The 24,954-nt window shown below is 42.3% G+C and overlaps 1 protein-coding gene across 1 annotated transcript in view; it reads left to right on the forward strand.

Annotated features, from left to right (window-relative positions):
- The window catches only part of LOC124711682 (fatty acyl-CoA reductase wat-like), a 184,704-nt gene extending 173,559 nt beyond the window's left edge, over positions 1 to 11,145 (forward strand). Inside the window, exons 7-9 of the mRNA XM_047241881.1 lie at positions 4,126 to 4,371; positions 7,208 to 7,465; positions 10,915 to 11,145. Of these exons, the coding sequence (XP_047097837.1) occupies positions 4,126 to 4,371; positions 7,208 to 7,465; positions 10,915 to 11,008 (598 nt within the window). The 3' untranslated portion in view covers positions 11,009 to 11,145. The remainder of the gene's footprint in view (positions 1 to 4,125; positions 4,372 to 7,207; positions 7,466 to 10,914) is intronic.
- Positions 11,146 to 24,954: the final 13,809 nt, after the last annotated feature.

Consider the following 24,954-nt stretch of genomic DNA (forward strand, 5'->3'; position numbering starts at 1 on the left):
ACAGTCACTCAACGACGACACCTTCCCGTATACCACAGCATCATCAGCAAACAGCCGCACATTGCTATCCATCCTATCCAAAAGATCATTTATGTAGATAGAAAATAACAGCGGACCTACCACACTTCCCTGGGGCGCTCCAGATGATACCCTCAGCTCTGACGAACATTCACCTTCGAGGACAACGTACTGGGTTCTATTACTTAAGAAGTAACCTATCACACATGCTCGTACCTTAGTTAGGTGTCTGCAGTGGGGCACCGAGTCAAACGCTTTCCGGAAGTCAAGGAATATGGCATCCGTCTGATATCCTTCACCCATGGTTCGCGAGATATCATGTGAAAAAAAGGGCGAGTTGCGTTTCGCAGGAGCGATGCTTTCTAAGGCCGTGCTGATGAATGGACAGCAACTTCTCTGTCTCAAGGAAATTCATTATATTCGAACTGAGAATATGTTCGAGACTCCTGCAACAAACCGATGTTAAGGATATTGGTCTGTAATTTTGAGGATCCGTCCTTCTACCCTTCTTATATACAGGCGTCACCTACACTTTTTTCCAGTCGCTCGAGACTTTACGTTGGGCAAGAGATTCGCGATAAATGCAAGCTAAGTAAGGATCCAATGCAGTAGAGTACTTGTAATCCCTGACACAGTACTCGTTAAAGCCTGTGCTACGGTAAGTGAGCGGGATTCACCTTATGAGAAAGGATTTTCGTATAGATATCGACCACGTGTACCTAAATGGTGGCAAATCAGACTTACATCCACTCTGTAATAACAATGATCCGTCAAGTAAGTTCGAAATGCAATTACACGTCAGGATGGATCAAAAGCAACCCAGAAGATGCTACCAATTTGATAATAATACGGTCGCAAGCCAAATTAGGCATTAACTGTCTTTCTTCCCTGTACAAGTTGGTATATATTCATGCAAAACAACAAGTTGTAACACTGCATAATATAGTAGAATTTTAGAATCAGAAAATCTATTGAACTGATAGTTTCAGGTTGTGTACTGATATAGAAAACCATGAATACGTAACACTACACTATAATGTATAGTACAAAACTTTATACTGTCTATTAATCTGACTAAAATCGGGCATAGGTTACCCTAGAAATTGCACTTTCGTGCCACACACAAAATGTCAATTTTGATCAAGATAAATCACTGATAAATTTTGACTTTTATATTGACTTTAACTTTTGCTGGTCGAACCACTTCAGAATTCAAATGAATGAGGGGGGAACCCGAAACTGTTATGATCGCTGTATTTAAAAAAATGATTACTGAATTTATTATGCGTTCAAGATTTCCAGTATATAAGTTACTACTCTTTTCACCGTATTTATTGCTCATTTAAATGAATTTAAATCTGTCTGGAAATAATAAACTTCATTACTGTATCAATACTAAAGTTATCTTTCAACTTCGTTAGACCTTCGTTATTCATTTACTGGTTCATTAACAAAACATTTCTTTAAACACCATTCTAATATAGTTAGTTCAGCAAATAATTATTATTAACACATATTTTAATTTTCATTTCGGGACACTCGGATTGCACAACATTTTGGAAAGGACCCTGTCTAAGTTAGTTGTGAGGATAAGTAAATGATGGAAAAGTTCTGGTAAAATTTAGGTTATTATTGCACCAAACAAACACAGTTCACTCTCTGATCCACACGAATACAGTACTAAAAGTTTCAACCTGCTAGTATCGATGCGGCGGTTGGCGGGCGGCAAGATGGCGAGGCACAGGGCACGCATACAACCAGAGCTATGGCTCTTGACGTATCGGCACTTTAATTCTTCTTAGCGTAGCAATACTTTTCCATTTAGTGCCTATGGAATTTTGCCATGCTGTGTGGGCGTTAGAACAGCATACCCGAGGCTCAGTGAGGCTATGTCTTCCAGGAGAGCCTCCTCGCTCCAGAATGTGTTGCTCAAACCAGTGCCAAACTCCAACAACAACTGCGCCCGTTGTGCCGTGCAGTGCCCGCGCGCATTTTCCCGCGCTCGCCTGCCGTCCACCTTTTACCGCTCCCTGACAGGCCGGGTATTCACCCGAGGTTTTGCATTCTACATATCCTAACACATTGCCTACGTATGGACCAGACGTACAGTTATAATTTTAAACATCTTACAACAGTTTCAACATTTGTTGCATTTCAATTCTATTACAACATTACTTGACATTTGACATAAACATTAATATTCACATTGAAACTTGTTTACAGTTTTCTTAACACAATGGCATGAAACAAAAAAAGCTGAAATCAGAACATCAATTATACAAGTTTATCGAAAAATCAGATGGGAAGAATTACTTATACAGGGTGTTACAAAAAGGTACGGCCAAACTTTCAGGAAACATTCCTCAAACACAAATAAAGAAAAGATGTTATGTGGACATGTGTCCGGAAACGCTTAATTTGCATGTTAGAGCTCATTTTAGTTTCGTCAGTATGTACTGTACTTCCTCGAATCACCGCCAGTTGGCCCAATTGAAGGAACGTAATGTTGACTTCGGTGCTTGTGTTGACATGCGACTCATTGCTCTACAGTACTAGCATCAAGCACATCAGTACCTAGCATCAACAGGTTAGTGTTCATCACGAACGTGGTTTTGCAGTCAGTGCAATGTTTACGAATGCGGAATTGGCAGATGCCCATTTGATGTATGGATTAGCAGGGGGCAATAGTCGTGGCGCGATACGTTTGTATCGAGACAGATTTCCAGAACGAAGATGTCCCGACAGGAAGACGTTCGAAGCAATTGATCGGCGTCTTAGGGAGCACGGAACATTCCAGCCTATGACTCGCGACTGGGGAAGACCTAGAACGACGAGGACACCTGCAATGGACGAGGCAATTCTTCGTGCAGTTGACGATAACCCTAATGTCAGCGTCAGAGAAGTTGCTGCTGTACAAAGTAACGTTGGCCACGTCACTGTATGGAGAGTGCTACGGGAGAACCAGTTGTTTCCGTACCATGTACAGCGTGTGCAGGCACTATCAGCAGCTGATTGGCCTCCACGGGTACACTTCTGCGAATGGTTCATCCAACAATGTGTCAATCCTCATTTCAGTGCAAATGTTCTCTTTACGGATGAGGCTTCATTCCAACGTGATCAAATTGTAAATTTTCACAATCAACATGTGTGGGCTGACGAGAATCCGCACGCAATTGTGTAATCACGTCATCAACACAGATATTTTGTGAACGTTTGGGCAGGCATTGTTGGTGATGTCTTGATTGGGCCCCATGTCCTTCCACCTACGCTCAATGGAGCACGTTATCATGATTTCATACGGGATACTCTACCTGTGCTGCTAGAACATGTGCCTTTACAAGTACGACACAACATGTGGTTCATGCACGATGGAGCTCCTGCACATTTCAGTCGAAGTGTTCGTACGCTTCTCAACAACAGATTCGGTGACCGATGGCTTGGTAGAGGCGGACCAATTCCATGGCCTCCACGCTCTCATGACCTCAACCCTCTTGACTTTCATTTGTGGGGGCATTTGAAAGCTCTTGTCTACGCGACCCCGGTACCAAATGTAGAGACTCTTCGTGCTCGTATTGTGGACGGCTGTGATACAATACGCCATTCTCCAGGGCTGCATCAGCGCATCAGGGATTCCATGCGACGGAGGGTGGATGCATGTATCCTCGCTAACGGAGGACATTTTGAACATTTCCTGTAACAAAGTGTTTGAAGTCACGCTGGTACGTTCTGTTGCTGTGTGTTTCCATTCCATGATTAATGTGATTTGAAGAGAAGTAATAAAATTAGCTCTAGCATGGAAAGTAAGCGTTTCCGGACACATGTCCACATAACATATTTTCTTTCTTTGAGTGTGAGGAACGTTTCCTGAAAGTTTGGCCGTACCTTTTTATAACACCCTGTATGTACAATATTACAGAGTCGTTGATGTTACATACTCTCTGTAAAACCGAATTGGGATCCCATCAGGACCTGGCGATTTATTTATTTTCAACCCATTGAGCTGCTTCACAACCCCAGGGGTGTCTATCACTATGTCCTCCATACGGGAATCTGTACGAGACTCATTTGCTTGGATGAGCTGATGAGCTGACGTCCCCGTCTTTCCAGGTGGCCAGACAGCAAGGAGCCGAAGGTGTTCAACCTGGTGTCGAGCGACGCGCCGCTGTGCTGGAAGAACTTCATGGCGCACTACCAGCACTTTGCCAAGAAGGTGCCACCGATGTCGGCCGTGTGGAACTACTCCATGTGCCTGACCACCAGCGTGCCGCTGGTCTTCTTCTACAAGTACGTCGTGCACATGGTGCCGGCGGTCCTCGCAGACGCCGTACTCTTCCTCACCACCGGAAAACCCAAGTAAGTCACTCTTCACCGGCTGACACATTTTCTCACAGCTGGATTGAGAGAAGGGAGACCTCTGCCACACTCGCGGAAAGTGGACATAACTACGGAAATGCCAAAAACACAGCACACTTTACCGTGCCTAATAAGGTGTAGGAAATCCGTCGGCATTTACAACAGCATCCAGTATCCACGGAATGGATACACACAAGTACTGTTCCTGGAAAATGATGGCAGGCTCAGGTGACAATGATGCAGCTGGACATCGATCACACACTCTTCTCTCCAAAGTGGACCACAAAGTCTCTATAAAAACTGAGATCTGGTGACTGTGGTGTCCAGGGGACAGATGCGATAATTCTTCCTTGAGAACACGAAACCAGCCCTGGGCGCTGCGACCTGTGTCAACAGGGGCCTTTTGTCTTGGAACAAACCATCACCACTGGCAAGCAATCATTGTACCAGGGGACGGATCTGATCAGCCAAAAGTTGTCTCATAGCCCTTGGCAGTAACGCACCTTGGAGAGTAGCCATGAGGTCCCTGGAATACCACGATTCTCCTGCCAAAATCATCACTTAACCCCCACTATTTCTCAATCTTAGGACGTAAAATCTGAAAAAGAAATTAGTACAAACGCTTATACTCCCAACCATTGACTACAGCGACATTATCCTACAAGGCCTCTCTCAGGAAAATTCCCGACGTCTAGAACTGGTCACGAATGCCTGCGTCCGATATATCTGTGATGTTCGACTTTTTGATCACATTTCACCAGCATATTCAAAATTGTCCTGGCTGCGTGCGGACAAACGCAGAGATTTCCATACACTCTGTCTCATCTACTGCCTTATAAATGTACACTGTCCCTCATATCTCTCCTCGTCCCTAACACTCATGTCGGAACAACATGACAGAAACACACGTTCCCATCATAATAAAATCCTCTCCGTTCCACTGCATCGCTCAGTCACCTTCTCCAAGTCCTTTACAGTAGCGGGAACCCGACTCTGGAATAACCTCCCTCGTTATGTTAGAGAACTTAAAAACATGACCGGCTTCAAAAAACAGTTAATGACGTATCTACTTAAGCAACAGTAATGCCTTCCTCTGTACATGAGTGCACTTCACCTCATTACTTCCCTCTCTCCCCCTCCTTAAACCTCCCTTACCCAAAACTCGCTATACTAGTAAACATCTACTTTACACACCAAAATATTAATGTACATCTGCACAAACCTTCATTACTATTGCGAATCTTTCTCATGTTTGTCATTATTACTTGATTTTTTTTACTGTTATTATTATTGCTTTCACCATAATCTGTATGTATAGCACCTGATGTAAAAATACTGCCAGCATTTACTTTATTAGGTCTTAGTCATGTTTATCATTATTATTTGATTTTTTTGTTTTACTGTTATTATTATTGCTTTTATCATAATCTGTATGTATAGCAACTGTTGTAAAAATACTTCCGCATTTACTTTATTGGGTCTTAGTCACTAGTCTTTATTCATATTGTCACTAGAGTAAGCTAATTTTCTCATTTAAACTATGTTCATGATGTTACTCTGATGTGTGAAATGCTACATGTGTGGAACACTGGTCCGATGTAAGAGAGGGCCTGATGGCCCTAATCTGATCAGGTTAAATAAATAAATAAATAAATAAAATCAGCCAGAAAATGGAAACAGTGTGCAACAAGACTCATCCGACCAAATGCCTTTCTTCCACTGCTTCGCAGTCCAGTTTTTATGACTTTGGCACCATGTTTTCCTGTTGAGTGTGTTCGCATCACTGATAAATGGTTTCGTAATTCCTCCTCTCCCTGCCGAGCGGTTCAAAGCGCTACAGTGTGGAACCGCGTGACCGCTACGGTCGCAAGTTCGAATCCTGATTCGGGCATGGATGTGTGTGATGTCCTTAGGTTTAAGTAGTTCTAAGTTCTAGGGGACTAATGACCTCAGAAGTTAAGCCCCATAGTGCTCAGAGCCATTTGAACCATTTCGGCATTCCAAACGCACCATACCGAAGATGGAACACCCAGGAGCGTGTCTGGCGGACGCGTACCGCAAGGAGAACACCCAGGACTGCAGCGGGCGGAAAAGGGAACGGCAATCCTCCAGAAGATCTTAGCGAGCAGGCGCGGACCGCAGGGGGAGCGACTGGTGAAGGGGGAAGGCGACAGGCATAAATACTGGACTAGGTCCATTCGAGGAGTAGTCTCAGGTCGCACCTGATGAAGGTAACGAGCTACGCTACCGAAATAATGTGCAAGTACGACGCTGATATCCGACAGAACACCCGACAACCCAAGGTGTCGACTTTTTCTTTGTTTATCGTTGCCATCACTCTGCTTTGTATCAAAACCATTAGCACTGTTGGAGTTATTCGTCGACTAAGCTGTTCAACTACGCTCTGCAGACTCATGCTGTGCTCACCACTGGATATCTCCAAAACATTGTTCAAATGGCTCTGAGCACTATGGGACTTAACATCTTAGGTCATCAGTCCCCTAGAACTTAGAACTACTTAAACCTAACTAACCTAAGGACAGCACACACATCCATGCCCGAGGCAGGATTCGAACCCGCGACCGTAGCAGTCGCGCGGTTCCGGACTGAGCGCCTAGAACCGCGAGACCACCGCGGCCGGCGGATATCTCCAATCAGCCACCTGTTGCCATTATCAGCCAACATTGTGGCTGCGTGGTAGGCAATATGTGGGGCGTCGTAAGCCGTAAACATCATTCGACTTTTGTAGCCTCGCACTCGAGGTGTTCGTTGTCAAACGTGGCTCGAGGAACAGCTAATGCGTAGCTGCCTGTGACGACTGTCGCGTTGTCCGCAGGATGGTGGGCGCGTACCGGAAGATCCACCGCCTCCTGGACGTGACGAGCTACTTCTGCACGCGGGAGTGGTCGTTCGACAACCGGCGCTGCAAGGAGCTGTGGTCGCGCCTCTCCCCCGTGGACCGCCAGCTCTTCCCTTTCGACATGAGGGGCTTCGACTGGGACACGTACTTCTACGGATACGTGCGCGGCGTGCGCCTCTACATCCTGAAGGAGGACATGGCGAACGTCAACGAGGCTATGCCACGCTGGCACAGGTAGGAGTCGCTCTCTGCTCGCCACCAGCAGTCGTCGCGATGGGCACAGCACTGGCTCCTGTTGGTTTTTGTCGCCTGCTAACTACCCGCTGCCTTTCAGTGACACAGCTGCACACTGAATCATCAACACTCTGTCATACACAAGGGCTTAAAAACAGGTATCCATTTTCTTGCAGTACGCAGTACTGGTCGAAACTACTACACTGGAAGCAGTTAACTCCATAAATTATCTGGGAGTGCGCATTAGGAGTGATTTAAAATGGAATGACCATATAAAGTTGATCGTCGCTAAAGCAGATGCCAGACTGAGATTCATTGGAAGAATCCTAAGGAAATGCAATCCGAAAACAAAGGAAGTAGGTTACAGTACGCTTGTTCGCCCACTGCTTGAATACTGCTCAGCAGTGTGGGATCCGTACCAGATAGGGTTGATAGAAGACATAGAGAAGATCCAACGCAGAGCAGCGCGCTTCGTTACAGGATCATTTAGTAATCGCGAAAGCGTTACGGAGATGATAGATAAACTCCAGTGGAAGACTGCAGGAGAGACGATCAGTAGCTCGGTACGGGCTTTTGTTAAAGTTTCGAGAACATACCTTCACCGAAGAGTCAAGCAGTATATTGCTCCCTCCTACGTATATCTCGCGAAGAGACCATGAGGATAAAATCAGAGAGATTAGAGCCCACACAGATGCATACCGACAATCCTTCTTTCCACGAACAATACGAGACTGGAATAGAAGGGAGAACCTATAGAGGTACTCAAGGTACCCTCCGCCACACACCGTCAGGTGGCTTGCGGAGTATGGATGTAGATGTAGATGTAGATGTAGACTGCTGGCCACTAAAATTGCTACACCATGAAGAAATACAGATGATGAACGGGTATTCATTGGACATATATATTATACTAGAACTGACATGTGATTACATTTTCACGCAGTTTGGATGCATAGATCCTGAGAAATCAGTACCCAGAACAACCACCTCTGGCCGTAACAACGGCCTTGATACGCCTGGGCATTGAGTCAAACAAAGCTTGGATGGCGTGTACAGGTACAGCTGCCCATGCAGCTTCAACACGATACCACAGTTCATCAAGATTAGTGACTGGCGTATTGTGAAGAGCCAGTTGCTCGGCCACCATTGACCAGACGTTCTGGAGAATGTGCTGGCCAGGGCAGCAGTCGAACATTTCCTGTAACCAGAAAGGCTCGTACAGGACCTGCAACATGCGGTCGTGCATTATGCTGCTGAAATGTAGGGCTTCAAGGGGATCGAATGAAGGGTAGAGCCATTGCTCGTAACACATCTGATGTAACGTCCGCTGTTCAAAGAACCGTCAATGCGAACAAGAGGTAACCGAGACGTGTAACCAACCGCACCCCACACCATCACGCAGGGTGATACGCCAGTATGGCGATGACGAATACACGCTTCCAATGTGCGTTCACCATCATGATGCTGTAAACAGAACCTGGATTCAACCGAAAAAATGACGTTTTGCCATTCGTGCACCCAGGTTCGTCGTTGAGTACAGCATCGCAGGCGCTTCTCTCTGTGGTGCAGCGTCAAGGGTAACCGCAGCCATGGTCTCAGAGCTGATAGTCCATGCTGCTGCAAATGTCGTCGAACTGTTCGTGCAGATGGTTGTTGTCTTGCAAACGTCCCCATCTGTTGACTCAGGGATCGAGACGTGGCTGCACGATCCGTTACAGCCATGCGGATAAGATGCCTGTCATCTCGACTGCTAGTGATACGAGGCCGTTGGGATCCAGCACGGCGTTCCGTATTACTCTCCTGAACCCACCGATTCCATATTCTGCTATCAGTTACTGGATCTCGACCAACGCGAGCAGTAGTGTCGCGATACGATAAACCGCAATCGCGATAGGCTACAAACCGACTTTCATCAAAGTGATGATAGGCATTTCTCTTCCTTAGACGAGGCATCACAATAATGTTTCACTAGGTGACGGCGGTCAACTGCTGTTTGTGTATGAGAAAGTCTCCTCATGTCAGCACGCTGTAGGTGTCGCCACCGGTGCCAACCTTGTGTGAATGCTCTGAAAAGCTAATCGTTTGCATATCACAGCATCTCCTTCGTGTCGGTTAAATTTCGCGTCCGTAGCATGTCATCTTCGTGGTGTAGCAATTTTTATGGCCAGTAGTATACAAACTGGCTTCAAAAATATGTCCAGAGACAAATACAGTGACGGAAGTAACCGAATTATGAGCAGAACACACAAAGGTAAGATGGTGTGGCCGCAGTGTGGTGTGGCAACTGTTGTCGTAGGGAAACTAGTCAGGAGCACAAATGATTAGCGAAAGAGTTAACACAGGAAACGAAAGATTTACGCGTATTTCTCCAAGCGTATGAAGACTCTTTACAGATAATGCAAGACGAAATAAGCCCAGCTTTTACAATAGCAACGATGATGTCGGAGCCGCGATTAGGTAGCATCACGGAGTGCGGTGAGTGGCTGCCGCCAGCCGTCTGTTTTTAAGTAAAAGACATGAGGATAAAAATGTGGAATAAAAAGGTGCGTAGGTTACATGGCCCTTTATATACAGGTTGGTCCATTGATAGTGACCGGGCAAATATCTCACCTACTTGGGCAACATCATTTGTTGCAAGTCGTGGTTGACGTTTCACATGTGGCTGAACACTTCCTGTTTTCTTAAATAACGTAACTATCCTGCGAACGGTCCGGACACTTGGATGATGTCCAGGATACCGAGCAGCATACATAGCACACGCTCGTTGGTCACTTTGATCACAATAGCCGTACATCAACACGATATCGACCTTTTCCGCAATTGGTAAACGGTCCATTTTTACGCGGGTAATGTATCACGAAGCAAATACCGTCCGCACTGGAGGAATGTTACGTGATACCACGTACTTATACGTTTGTGGCTATTACAGCGCCATCCATTACAAAGCGAAAAAAGTGGTCCAACTAAAACATTCATATTTCTTTATGTACTACACGAATAAGTAATAAAAAATGGTCCTATTTTTTAAAAAACGCAGTTGATATCCGATTGACCTATGGCAGCGCCATCTAGCGGGCCAACCATATCGCCATCTGATTTCCCCCTTCAAGCTAAACAAGTTTCGTTCTTTGTAGTTTTTTCGTTTGACGCTTATATCGTGAGATATTTGGCCCGGTCACGATCAATGGAGCACCCTGTATGCTCAGTCTCTTTCTAGGCAGTTTACCGTTTCCAGTTTGTAGGGGAATCTAGTAACACACTGATCGCCTGCGTAAAGAAAGCCTAATAGGTAGGCAACACACCTAACGTACAAGTAACGTGGGTACGTTCATCAGGGACCAAGGCTGCTAGGAGAACTACCGTAGTCAACGCGTACTTGTGCTAGCCTACGGTAGTTTTTTTTTTTTTTTTCAACTCTGTGCTTGACTCGTCGTGTGCTTGTTGTGCAGGCTGAGGCGCATCGACTGGGCAGTACGCGCTGTGGCCACGGCTCTCTTCCTATGGCTGCTCTGGCGTCTGCTGGCGGCGCTGTTCTGGCAGTGACGTCACGGCACTGCTGTTACTTCGGCCGACTACTGTCAGCAGCCGTAGAGCAGACGACCAGATGGCGGCGAGCCACCGACGCTTGGTCGTACCGCACAATGGTCAAGGAGACCGATTGCCGTGAAGGCATTCTCTGGTAGACTCCTGTCAGCGCTCGTCGACACGCCTGTGCAACACTGCAGCCTTTGGGCAAACTACTGACGCTGACAACGGTTGACACGGACGTCCTTCTACTCACCACACGTTTTTACCACCGACAAAAAGAGACAGTTACTGTCCCTCGTGTACACATACGCATTTGCACTGACTTAATTAAGACATCATAATGCAAGTTTTCTTATTTATTCACTACTTGTAATAGACTTTAATTAAAGTAACAAACGCGGTGTGTGTGTGTGTGTCTCAGAAAAGTGATTCAGCAAGTGTCCAGGTGCACGAACTAACAATTTCTGGAGAGTGAAATAAAAACGTAATGTAGCTATCTAAGAGCCTGGTCGCTGTTCTCTGTAACCTAGAATAAGGCTATTAACCGCACACACTGAGAAAGTGCTTCTGTACAATTGTTCTATTTCTGTGCCGTATACTTGACCAAAGCTTCAATAAACAGCATCTTGCAGTTGTTTTTTTTTTTTTATTTTGCTAATAATGTTAAAAAATGCTAAGGCAAACAAGGGTGTCTGACAAACGATATGCATCTCAGAACGTTGGCCTATCGCAATAAATTGGGCAACATGTCTAATTATCTCCTTGTCAACGGGATGTTGAATCTTGATCCTCCTGCCTCGTGCTACCGGCTTCACGAAGGAAGTAAGCGTGGTGATTTGGTTCACTGTTGTACACAGGCAGTATGCAGAGCAACTGACGAGATGTTACAACTCACGTTGATACTGAAACTTCCTGGCAGATTTCGCGTTTTTTGTCTGCGTAAAATATATATATATATATATATATATATATATATATATATATATATATATATATATATACTCTTTTCTATTTATTTTTGGTTTTGTTTTTGTTATTGCTCGCGTAATAACGCATATACGAAAAGAGCCGCGAAATATCTGTTAGTAATGCCGTGCTTTGAATTTCTTTATCATCATTACCTTTTAACAAAGCAAAATATATATATTGAGATCTTATTGTTCTGTATCTTGCCTACAATTAAAGGAACGTTTTTTCATGACTGTAACTCATTCTAAAAATCAACATATCTTTCCTACTTTATAGTTATTGAAAATTGAAATTACTTGGTTATGAACACTGATGTTACAGTTCGTATGATCGTTCAACAACAAAATTTTGCAGTGGATTTTGTTTCTCGGTAAAACACCATTCAATACCACGACTAGCACAAGAACATGAGACTCTTATTAAAAAAATACGTTTTCACTATAAAGTTTGACAGACCAGAACGGAGCACAGCAAGATTCCTATTAGATTTTGACGGTACATTAACTTATTTGTACTGTGAGTTATATACTGTCAGCAGCCCGCGTCAACCTGCAACACATCATAAACTCTGCTGATCTGCACTGCAAGTCTGGAAGCTAAAAGAAATAATATTATTTTACTGTTACTTTACCGCTTCCTTGCGGTATGATAGGCTATATTGGAAGTCGTTTGAATACGCCGCGGCAGCGGCTCTTTCGTTCGCCACGCAGCTCAGCACCACAGATAATATTTATATCACTGAAAAATGTCTCAACAGGATGGGATAATAGGCAAGCAAGCTTTAACAATTAATAATGCAAGTTTTCATTTACATAACTCTATTAAAACATTTAAATATTTCAATTGTTACACACCTTTATGAATTCACACGTAATGGCGTACATCTCTTGGTCTCGACAAAAGAATGCTACACTAGCGTTCGCTACTACGACACAGGATATCTTACTCGCTCGACTCCCAGATGAAGAAGACAAAGAAATTGATATTCGTCACGTATTATATACTAGTTACTTATTTTAATCTTTGTTCGACATTTATCGTCTGTGGCGGTTTCATTACTCGTCGACGCAGATATTCTCAAAAATAAATAATAAAAAAAAATACATAATTTTATACAATAACACAATATGATACATATAATTTTCTCGTTACTACATAGTATGTTGTTTTTGTTTCTTACTAGACGTTACAATGCCCCCTGGCAGCAATTGACTAACGTTAAGAATGTTCGGCAATATGCTGCCGCTAACGTCTGTTTGGTTATTGTCTGTTACCTTGGTTGGAACATTCACTTTAAACTTCTTAGTTCTTTTACACTGTAGGTTTAATTACACTTTTTATACTGTTCTTACACTTTGCGAGGTGACCATAAACTTAGTCCCAGGGTCATTACATTTATCTGGCTCCCCCATTTGGGCTACGTGCGATCAGAAAACCTGGGAAAACTGCGCCGGAGCCATAGTCATCTCGCCTGGTTTGTTTTAATACCCAGTTTGATCACAAAAAGTTCAGACTCTATCCAATGTTCACAGATAACAAAGGCTATTTATGACAACATGTTAAACTTTTAGTCTCTTTGTTACCAATATACCTTCTATCCTTTTTCACATTTGTGTTCTGTATTGCAATGAAAGTCACTCATTAAACAGTTTTACAGTGGTATAGTGAATCGTCTCTGCACTTACTCACGACAATTGTTTTAAAATGTTCTAGCATTCGTGCAAGTTTACTTCATTAACATGACGAAAACATATTATATCTATACGTCACTGAACCGATGAATACTTTGAGTCTGCATCGAGTAACTAAAGAAAAACACAATGTTTGTCACGTCATTTCGTGTCCAATATACCGTTTTCATATTAGTGCATTAACCACATAGTTGATAGTTCATTTGAATGACAACAATGTTGTACGGAGCGGGCGGCGCGAAGCAATTGTTGAGTCGCGTCGTTTGGAACGCCGCGTGCCGACGGCCGCTGGGTTCGACGACCGGCTCTCAGTAACAGCGACGTCGTGCTGACGTGGCGCAAGCAGTCGCGAACCGCGCCAAACCATTCGCCGATGTCGGCGAGTTGCCGTGGTTTACCTCGACCGGCCGGCTGGCGGCAAGACACTCGTCTCTGCTTCTCCGCATGGCTCCCCGTCGTAGTGCATGAAACAAACATTCCACAACGGTGTACTGTCTCTAAGGACACAGATTACTAGCTGTGGAAGAAAATGCAACTTGTTTAAAAGTGTTTATTGTTCATTACGCCGTCGCTTCGCTGGTATGCACAGGATGTTTTGGCATGATAACAGGTTTCTTGTGGCATTGTGACACTGGTATTCAGGGTTCGTCACACGCACATTGTACTACACACTTTCACTTGTTCTCACGGTTGATACACTGCCAGAGCGTCTTTCAACACGCGAAAATATTTCGGTACACACATACTAAATGTCTCCGTCGAGCGATGTTTGTTTGAATCGACTCCGAACGGATCACTAACTACCGTTTTTACTCATAGTGTACTACTGTTCGTTGAGCACTGCACTATGACAGTTAGTCATTCAACACTTAACTTATACCGACGTATATATTGGCGCAGATACAACAGTCATTTTCTGTCCCTACTACACACAATATTCCGTCCTTTCCTAGGTTGTTTATGCACACAGTTTATTTTTAATGCATAACAACTGTTCTTAGCATAATCACTCTCATCTACATTGAGTCCATTGTGTTACCTTCTTATTACACACTTTTAATACTATTACTAGGCATATATTTTTTTTTGTAATTACTTAAAGGTGTGTGATTTTTTTTTTGTACATAGCTTTCCTTTCCTCTTTTAGTGTAGCTTTCCAGGTTATCACCCATCTAGCAAACAGATTTTACCATGTGCATGACAGCTTGACTTGGGCATATTGTTCAATAAATACTTCATTTAGTACTAGTATTATTTTTAACGGTCCGTCCTACAGGACTACAGTGTAGTTTCCGCGTAACTTGATTCGCGTACCGCGTAATTAATATTCGAGAACGTGTGCCAAGTACACAGGCTTCAATTGAAGCATTAATACATACAAAGCATAGGTTACACGGAACGGTTTTGTTTTTTATTGGATTCTGCTCCAGTGTCGTTCTCAGATCACTATTGGCAGTAAACATTACATCACATAATTATTTCGTACCACAAAGTCAATTTTTGGCTAGTATAGACTGTCTCTCAGGGTTCCTTAATTCTAACACAATTACATCTGCTACATATTTATATGAGATTTCATCATTAATTGTACTTACTTACTACAAAATGATTCAAGAAATTAATCATTACTTTATCAACAAAAGATTATTCATTGCTTGAAGAGCATGTAGTATTTTAATGGCACTAACTGTCTGTAAACAAGTCTTCCATTTGCATATTATTGCTCAGTTTACTGATTCTACTTCCTCAAAATTGTAACTATACATAAATTCTTTCTTAAAACTAACATACTTATACTCTAAAACACAATTGAAATCTTCTTACCACTACTATTTACATCAGACATGTCACTGCATAAATAACTTTACATCTTTACGTGGATACAGTCCTTTGATTTTCCCCGTCTGGGGATGTGTTAACAAATAGCTACATTCGTGTGGCACGCTTATTACTTCAAAGGGCCCTGAATATAGCAGTTGCCACTTACTATTCTGTTTTAAGGTGGCTGAGGATTTAGGGTGGTTACGAATAAGTACCAGGTCCCCTACATTATATTTCTGTTCGTTAGTTACACCTCGGTCGTACTTCTTTTTCCTCTTTGCCGCACAGCTGGTTAGTTTGTTCCATATCTTTTTTATCTTTTCCTCCCTTGTTTCTGCCCTGGCTGGTAATCTCGGTAAATGCGTGAGCCATTCATTCGGTGTCTCATTAACTCCATTCAATATCTCTACCGGGGGGTATCCTGTACTTGAATGGGGTGTTAAATTGTGTATTTCTACAAATTTAGGTACTAATCCGGGCCATTTTGTATGTCGGTTCCCTATGTAAATTCTAAGGAACTTATTCAATTCTCTGAATGTTCTTTCAACTAAACTTGCTTCTGGATGGAACCGAGATACCAGAATATGCTGTATATTTTGTTCCCGTAGGTAATTTTTCCAAGTGCAACCCGTGAAATAAGAGGCATTATCAGTCGTTATGGCTTCGGGTTTTCCCACTTGAGGCAAGTATTCTTGATTGATCCGCCTGACTATGGTTTTGGCAATAGCTGATTTTATACAATAAATTGCCAAGTATTTGGAAAAAATATCGTACATGGCCAGTATAGATTTCATACCTCCTCTGGCCATGGGATATGGACCTGCTACATCCACAGATACTAATTGAAGCGGCCTGAGTGGAACTATGGGATGTAGTTCAAACTTGGTGGATCTATTATAGCGTTTTGCTTTCTGACATATAACGCAAGTCCTAACTGTTGCCTGAATCTGGTGTTTCATACGGGGAAAGTAGCAGTATCTCGCCATGATTTCTGCACACTTTCCAATCCCTGCATGGCCCCATGTCAAGTGCGTGTGCCATATTATAACTTTTACCGACTGGTTAGGTATACATACTGCCCAGCAGTCTTCTTCCGTGCTAAGTTTATGATACAAAATATGGTTCACAATCTTAAAACCTTGCTCATCTCTATTGTTAGCACCCTTTTCAATATTATTAATGATTTTTTTCCACATCGGATCTGACCTCTGTAATTCAAACATCTTTTTACATATATCTAAAAAATCCTTCGTGTAAGTATTGTCACGCACTAAAAGCACTTTATACTCGGCGGATTGTTCTAACATTTCTGCTAACTCCGGTAATCCTACCGGCAGTCGATTCGGTATTCTTGTAAGGTAAGCATCCATCTCCTCAGTCGGGTATGGTAGAGCTTGCATGACATCAAGAAACTTAACGCCTGGTGGTCACTATACACTCTAATCTCCTTCCCCTGTAGATAGCAATTAAACTTTTTTACAGCCCAGACTACTGCAAGCGCTTCCAGTTCGGTTGCCGAGTAGGCTCTCTCGCAGCTAGTTAAAGTCCTACTGGCGAAGCCGATAATCTTTATTGTTGCCGGGTCGTTGCCTTCCTCCCACTGGAACAGGCACGCTCCCAAGCCATAAGAACACGAATCCGTCGCAAGACAAAAATCTTTTGAGAGATCTGGGTGCTGCAAAATATTTGCATTCAGTAGGGCGGTTTTAATCGCTTCGAAAGCTTGTTGACATTTGTCAGTCCAAACCCACTGCACATTTTTTCGTAGTAAATTTAGTAATGACGCGTCATTTAACAACTGATTAGGTACGAACCTTCTGAAAAAGGACGTAAGCCCAATGAACGCTTTTAATTGTCTCTTAGTGCGGGGGCTTGGAAATTCTCGGATCGCCTCTAGTTTTTTGTTGTCTGGGCTGATACCAAGTGGTGTGACAAGATGGCCTAAAAATTTAATTTTATTTCGTCCTAATTTTGACTTTTCTAAATTTGCTGTCACACCTGCTTGCTTAAATCTCTCTAGCACTCTATGCAGCAATTCCATATGTTCGTCCCAAGCAGCAGTAGCGATTACCGGATCATCAACATATACTGTGATTTTTTCTAACAAGTCTGGACCCAGTACCGTGTCTAGAGCAGTAATAAATACTCCAGCACTCACATTCAATCAGAAGGGAAGTACCTTGAATTGGTAACTTCGACCTCCGAATATGAAAGCTGTGTACTTCCTTGATTCCGGTGTAAGTGGGATTTGCCAATATGAACTTTTAAGATCGACCGAGGTCAAGTACTGCACTCCATGAAATTTTTGTATCTGCTCATCTAAATTCTCTGGACGAGTCCGGACAGGTATAATAATTTTGTTAATGTCCCTCGCATCTAACACTAGCCTGATTTTTCCATTGGCTTTCGCCACTGCTACAAGAGGACTACTGTATGGAGAGAAAGAGGGCTCAATGATATCCCACTCTAACATCTTCCGAATCTCTTTAGCTACTACTTCCCTCCTCGACCAATGGATGGAGTAAGTTGCGCGACAGTATGTTTTGTGGGGCATCACCTCTATGTGATAGTGGTACCCTTTGACTATTCCTGGTCGGTCGGTAAATACCATAGTATATAGCAGCTGCGTCAACTGTTGCTTTTGGATATCGCTTAAACCTTCAGATTCCTGCACTTTGGTTTGAAATGTCTCAACATTTGTTTCAAAATTTCGATCCTCTAAATTCGGGTAATAGAGGTCTGCTACATGTGAAAAATCATCGAGGTGTAGTACCCAGGGGTTCCTACATTTGATATTAATTCGATTACAACATGGCACAAGTACCTCCTTCGATTTCATCATAGACAACTCAATCCTCCTACCTTTATTAACTATGCTTAGTTTCCCCAAGGAGAGGTCGATCACTGCGTCCCTCTCACGGAGAAAATCGACTCCCAGAATGCAGGCCACCTTTAGTCCTTTAACAATGAGGAACGAGCTCACTATGGCTTCGCCCTCCTTACAAATCTCTACCTGCACCTGGTATTTAACTAATTGGCTCTGTGCACTTATGGCTCCAGACACCTTACAATTATTAACCGGGAAAGTCGGTATGCTACGTCCTTTTCCCAGTGCTTTAAATAACTCTATACTCATTAACTGACTGAGGCACCTGTGTCGATGATTATATTCACTGCAACATCATTGATTTTCGCTTCTGTTATGGCTTGCACATTTTCGTTATTATCTTTCTTACATTCGTGCGGTTCGTTCAGTAGATCTTTATCCATACTGATACCGTCGTTGTATCGCAGCATACATATTCCAGGTATATTATTATCATTCGTGTTGCTCTCACTCCACCCCTCGGCCAGCGATGGAGAGCATATCGAGGCCGATCCTAGTTTGTTGGATTGCTTACTTGTGAGGTACTTGGACGGCTATTGTCCGTGACCTCCACTATGTGTACATTCTGATTTGTAGGCCGCCACGGCTGCGCAATAGGCGCGTTTTGCGATAGTGGTCTATTGTTGTCATACCGGTCATTACCCTGTCGCTCTGGGCTTGTTCTCTGATTCTGATGCCAATTTCGATTACTATCACTATAATTGCTATGCCACTGACCTCGCGCATTTTTCCAGCGGTTGGTCCCTGACATTCCGGATTCGTACCGGTCGTCAAATCGACGCTTTTTGTTATAAGTTGGTTGCCCATACCCGTTCTGGCTTCTACCATTACTACCATTTTGCGAATGCTCTTGCCGCTTGTTACCACCTCCACCATTTCCATGGTTGTGGTTTTGTGCACTATTATTTCTGTCATGTTTACACCCTGATCCATTATTCCGCGAGTGATCGCACGCTGATTTTGCGTCTTCCTGGATCAAGTCTATTGAATCTAGAACAGACAGGAAGTTTTCCATGTCGCTTTCTGGTACGTGTATTAATTTCTCTTTGATATGAATGGGTAAATGTGATTTTAGTAGTCTTATTATGTCTCTTGGTGATATAGGCTCGTCCCAGTAGCGCGTTTTGTTTATATACTTTTCAAAATACCGTCTCAAATTCCCAAGACGGGGTGAGTACGGTTCGGGATTATATACTTCTTTTCTTAGACGCTCTTGTATACAAGGCGACCAATATTTCGACAGAAACGCCCTTTCGAACTGTTCATATGTCATGCAGCTGTCTGCTACTTCCGTAGCCCACAACGCTGCATCACCCTGAATGTATGACATTACGTATTGAATTTTCTGTGCTTCATTCCACACACTAGGCAAGATATTTTTAAAGCTTTTTATGAATACTACTGGGTGTACTGACTTCCGTTCAGTAGTAAACGTTTGAAATTGCCTATTTTTGATTAAACTTTCTTCAACTAATATTTTTGAACTATATGGATTTGCTCCTGGGACATATGCTGTCTGCACCGAACCGAAGCTACAGCTCTTCGCATTATCGACTACAGATTCACCATTGTTGTGTCGCGTATAAGTTTGTGCGTTGCCAAAAACATTGGCTGTTGGCGACACAGTTTCATGTTCCAGATGTTATCTGCTTTGTGCTAAACCCTTTTCCAAGTCGGATATCCGTTTGTTAATATTCACTTGCCACTGCGGAATATCCTCACTGAGTATTTGTTTGATGGTTTGCACGTCGTTCTGTACCTGACTATTTACTGCGGTACTGAACGATTCGGAATTTCTATCTGCTATTGCTGCTTGTACCTTAGAATTAATATTTTTTTCGATCTCACTCTCCTTCACTTCTAGCCATGAGTTGAATTCTGTTTCAATTTTAGTCGCTTGTTCGTTCCACTTCTGCTCTACAAGCTGTGTGGAATCTACCTCTAGCGTTTCTAACCGGTTGGCTAAGACACCTATCTCATCTACCATGTTAGTGTTTGCTACTTGCAGGTTGTTGACCTGTACAGTCAACTCCTGCACGGCCTTAGGTATCGACTCATAATTCTGTTTCATACAGGCAATCTCCTTTTTCATGTGTTCTAACGCTTGCACAAGTTGCTGGTCCCGCTCAGCTTGCTGGCGATCTCGCTCCGCTTGCTGGGCAAGAAACTTTTCCTCTAACTGGCGATCTCGCTCCGCTTGCTGGCGATCTCGCTCGGCTTGCTGTTGCGCAAATTTTGCCTGGTAATCCAGCGCGCGCTCTAATATCGCCTGAAGTGAATATCCACCAGGCAGATTACCACTCTCTGGTTCCTGCTTTTCTGGAGGTGGTGTAATTTCTTTATCTACCTCTCCTTGAGCACTGGTGGGCGGTGGCATCACTTCCTGTGCCCCTGCCTCCACATTTTCGCATGGTATATCCTCAAAAAGAGTACTTGTACTGCTTAAGGTACCCGGTTCTACATTTCCTGCACTTACTAATTGCTGTTCCTCAGTATCCATATTGCTCGGACGTTGACTACGCAATTTAACCATATTCCTAAATTGCTTACTCAAACACAAAATCTGACAGTTTTGCCACTTGCACACAAAATACGTTAATTTATCTACACTACACTGCCCACTAAAAATTACTATCTACCATCAACTTTGTCCTGTCATAACACTAACATCAAACTACGTACAATATGCACACCACTAGCGATATGAGATCACTTCACTGGAGCTCAGCTTCTACAAACAGGACAACTACACTGTAGTCTTACCTTTAGTTTATCTGATCTCGGGGTTCGGCTGCCCCCGGATTACGTAGTCGTTACAGTTTCTCAGTACTATCAGGATCGTCTTCTCTGACTCGCTTGCAGTAGTACGTTTTTTTATGAAAGAGTGGTTGCACATTCATTAATACATTGCATTAATCATGATACACATACATACATTTATCACTAAATACATATATATATATACATATATAACAATAGACACTGAAAGGAAAATACATAAAAATTTTGTGGCCACTGCAAATTCGGGCCCCGCGTTTTTGGGCGACAGTTTCGCGTTTTTTGTCTGCGTAAAATATATATATATATATATATATATATATATATATATATATATATATATATATACTCTTTTCTATTTATTTTTGGTTTTGTTTCTGTTATTGCTCGCGTAATAACGCATATACGAAAAGAGCCGCGAAATATCTGTTAGTAATGCCGTGCTTTGAATTTCTTTATCATCATTACCTTTTAACAAAGCAAAATATACATATATATTGAGATCTTATTGTTCTGTATTTTGCCTACAATTAAAGGAACGTTTTTTCATGACTGTAACTCATTCTAAAAATCAACATATCTTCCCTACTTCATAGTTACTGAAAATTGAAATTACTTGGTTATGAACACTGATGTTACAGTTCGTATGATCGTTCAACAACAAAATTTTGCAGTGGATTTTGTTTCTCGGTAAAACACCATTCAATACCACGACTAGCACAAGAACATGAGACTCTTATTAAAAAAATACGTTTTCACTATAAAGTTTGACAGACCAGAACGGAGCACAGCAAGATTCCTATTAGATTTTGACGGTACATTAACTTATTTGTACTGTGAGTTATATACTATCAGCAGCCCGCGTCAACCTGCAACACATCATAAACTCTGCTGATCTGCACTGCAAGTCTGGAAGCTAAAAGAAATAATATTATTTTACTGTTACTTTACCGCTTCCTTGCGGTATGATAGACTATATTGGAAGTCGTTTGAATACGCCGCGGCAGCGGCTCTTTCGTTCGCCACGCAGCTCAGCACCACAGATAATATTTATATCACTGAAAAATGTCTCAACAGGATGGGATAATAGGCAAGCAAGCTTTAACAATTAATAATGCAAGTTTTCATTTACATAACTCTATTAAAACATTTAAATATTTCAATTGTTACACACCTTTATGAATTCACACGTAATGGCGTACATCTCTTGGTCTCGACAAAAGAATGCTACACTAGCGTTCGCTACTACGACACAGGATATCTTACTCGCTCGACTCCCAGATGAAGAAGACAAAGAAATTGATATTCGTCACGTATTATATACTAGTTACTTATTTTAATCTTTGTTCGACATTTGTCGTCTGTGGCGGTTTCATTACTCGCCGACGCAGATATTCTCAAAAATAAATAATAAAAAAAAATACATAATTTTATACAATAACACAATATGATACATATAATTTTCTCGTTACTACATAATATGTTGTTTTTGTTTCTTACTAGACGTTACACAGATTAAAACTGTGTGCCAGACCGAGACTCAAATTCAAGACCTTTGCCTTTCGCGGGCAAGTGCTCTACCGACTGAGCCACCCAAGCACGACTCACGACCCTCTCTCACAGCATCAGTTACGCCAGTACCTCGTCTCCTACCTTCCAAACATCGATTTCGAGTCTCGATCCGACACACAGTTTTTATCTTCCAGGAAGTTCGTATCAGTGCACACTCCGCTGCAGAGTGAAGATTTCATTCTGACACGTTGATACTGCTTATGAACTGTTCATGAACTTTTCTTAAGACGATGTGACGGATAATTTGCAACCCTAATCTCACTTGTATTAATACGGAATACCGAGTCTCTGGTGTTAAAGCTGTGCGCTAAAACATTTAAAATCTGTGGAAAATCCTTCCCTTGACAAAATTTTTTCAGTGTCTGTATAGTACCATACTATGTCTTTCACACATGCTTAAGTGCTACTATATGGACATTGCAAAGTTGCACTACATGCCAAAACTACGATAATAGTTGTACCTTTCCTTGTGCGGGGATAACAGTGTGCGAGCACTAAAGGACGTAGACACGGTGACATATGTAAGTATGGATCAGTCCGGGAAGCGTGCACGGGTAGCCAAAGTGGTTAAGACGACCGCTCGCGTTACGTGGCAAATCCTGATTTGAATCCTTGTTCACAGCAAATTTTCATGTGTCACTAATAAATTGTACAGCTAATGTGTAATGGTATTCCCAATCTGCGAATACATCTGCTTCCATCGAGGCTGGTCACCCACAGTTCTAGAACATTGACAATTTTTCTTTCATGCATGTATACACTTCAGTTTCTTCCCTTTCTTTTCTATTTCTTGTCCTGTCCTTCACAGTTTTAGGGACTATAGTTCGTAAGAAGTTCATTTACGCAGCTTGCAGTTTGTTGTTGACCTGTTTGGTTGCCATACAGGTTTCCGTGCCGTTTGTTATTACGAGGTTAAATTACGACTGTGGGAGAGTGCGTTTTCATCTTTCACTATCATTGATGAGTAGCTTCCGTTTACGATTGTTCTTCAGAAGCATATCAGCGTCAGGCCATAAACGAATCAACAATACTACATGCCAAACTACAACTGAATCGAAAATGTAAAAATGTGCGGTCACAGTCTGTGTGCGCATGAGCTATGAAACCCAGCAGGAAACTCCCTTCACTGTCAAGTCGCCATTGATCTCTTTCTCTGTCATGTAGCTGTAGGTCTTACTTTTTTAATTACTAGTGTATGTGATAGAAGTAAGATTTCCGTAACTGGAACAACTAAGCCCATCCAATATATTAAAATTCTCTTGCGAAATTCAGTACAACTCCATCCATTTCAGCTGCAATTCCGGCAAACAGCAACGCCAGCACTCATTCATTTATTACACATTTTGTTTCACAAATACCATCAATGAAAGTGAGATACCACGTATATGAAATGGCACCAGATATATGGTACATTAGCTTGATGTACCAAAGATTGCTGGCTACTTCTGTGGAGTATGTTAACGACCAAATAAAACTAGTTTCAATGTATTTACACAGTTAATTGCGACAATTTCTTGTGGAATGTATAATTTCAGTACTCACTCAAACGTAGCACTACATACTTAGTCTGCATGTCCCTGTTAGGAAGCAAATAATTTATCATTTTATTCTGAACTCATTACGTTAACACAATCGTCGAAGGCTAAATGCGGCGAAATCAATCGTAGTAATCACTTCCTCCACCATAGTAAGTGTTGAAAAACAATCTCATTATTCACAATCTTGGCACATATTTATATTTGTAATTTAGAAGAGTTCGTCTTTTTTTTCTATGTGAACTTACATAGACCTTCTTTTCCTCCCGATAGATCTTTATTAATTCTCTGTATTTCTTCAGCAGTTCTCTTGGGCACCTTAAATTTCGTTCTATCTTGACAGATTTCTTCATGAATGCCAATTTAGGTCTTAATAACTTACTGTTTGACAGTTGTTTAGGTTCTCCATCGTCAAAGATAAGTTCAGAATATTCTTTGTGGTTCTGTCGATACTCATTCTACGTAAGTTACCAAAAAGTTTTATACTCACCGCTTCCTAAATGGATGTGTGACTTAGTCATGCGACTTGCTTTCTTTGATTACTTCTTCATCCAAATTCTACTTTAGAAGTTTGTTTCTAGAATCTTTCCTGAAAATTTTCTTTCGTGTTTTACAGTATTTTTGATTTCAGGTGTGTCACCGAGTATCGGAGACTCTGATGCTTTAAGTACCTATATCTTTAACCACTATGCTACAATGTCTTTTTGT

The sequence above is a fragment of the Schistocerca piceifrons genome, chromosome 8 (genome assembly GCF_021461385.2).
Source record: "Schistocerca piceifrons isolate TAMUIC-IGC-003096 chromosome 8, iqSchPice1.1, whole genome shotgun sequence".
Taxonomy (NCBI): Eukaryota; Metazoa; Arthropoda; class Insecta; order Orthoptera; family Acrididae; genus Schistocerca; species Schistocerca piceifrons.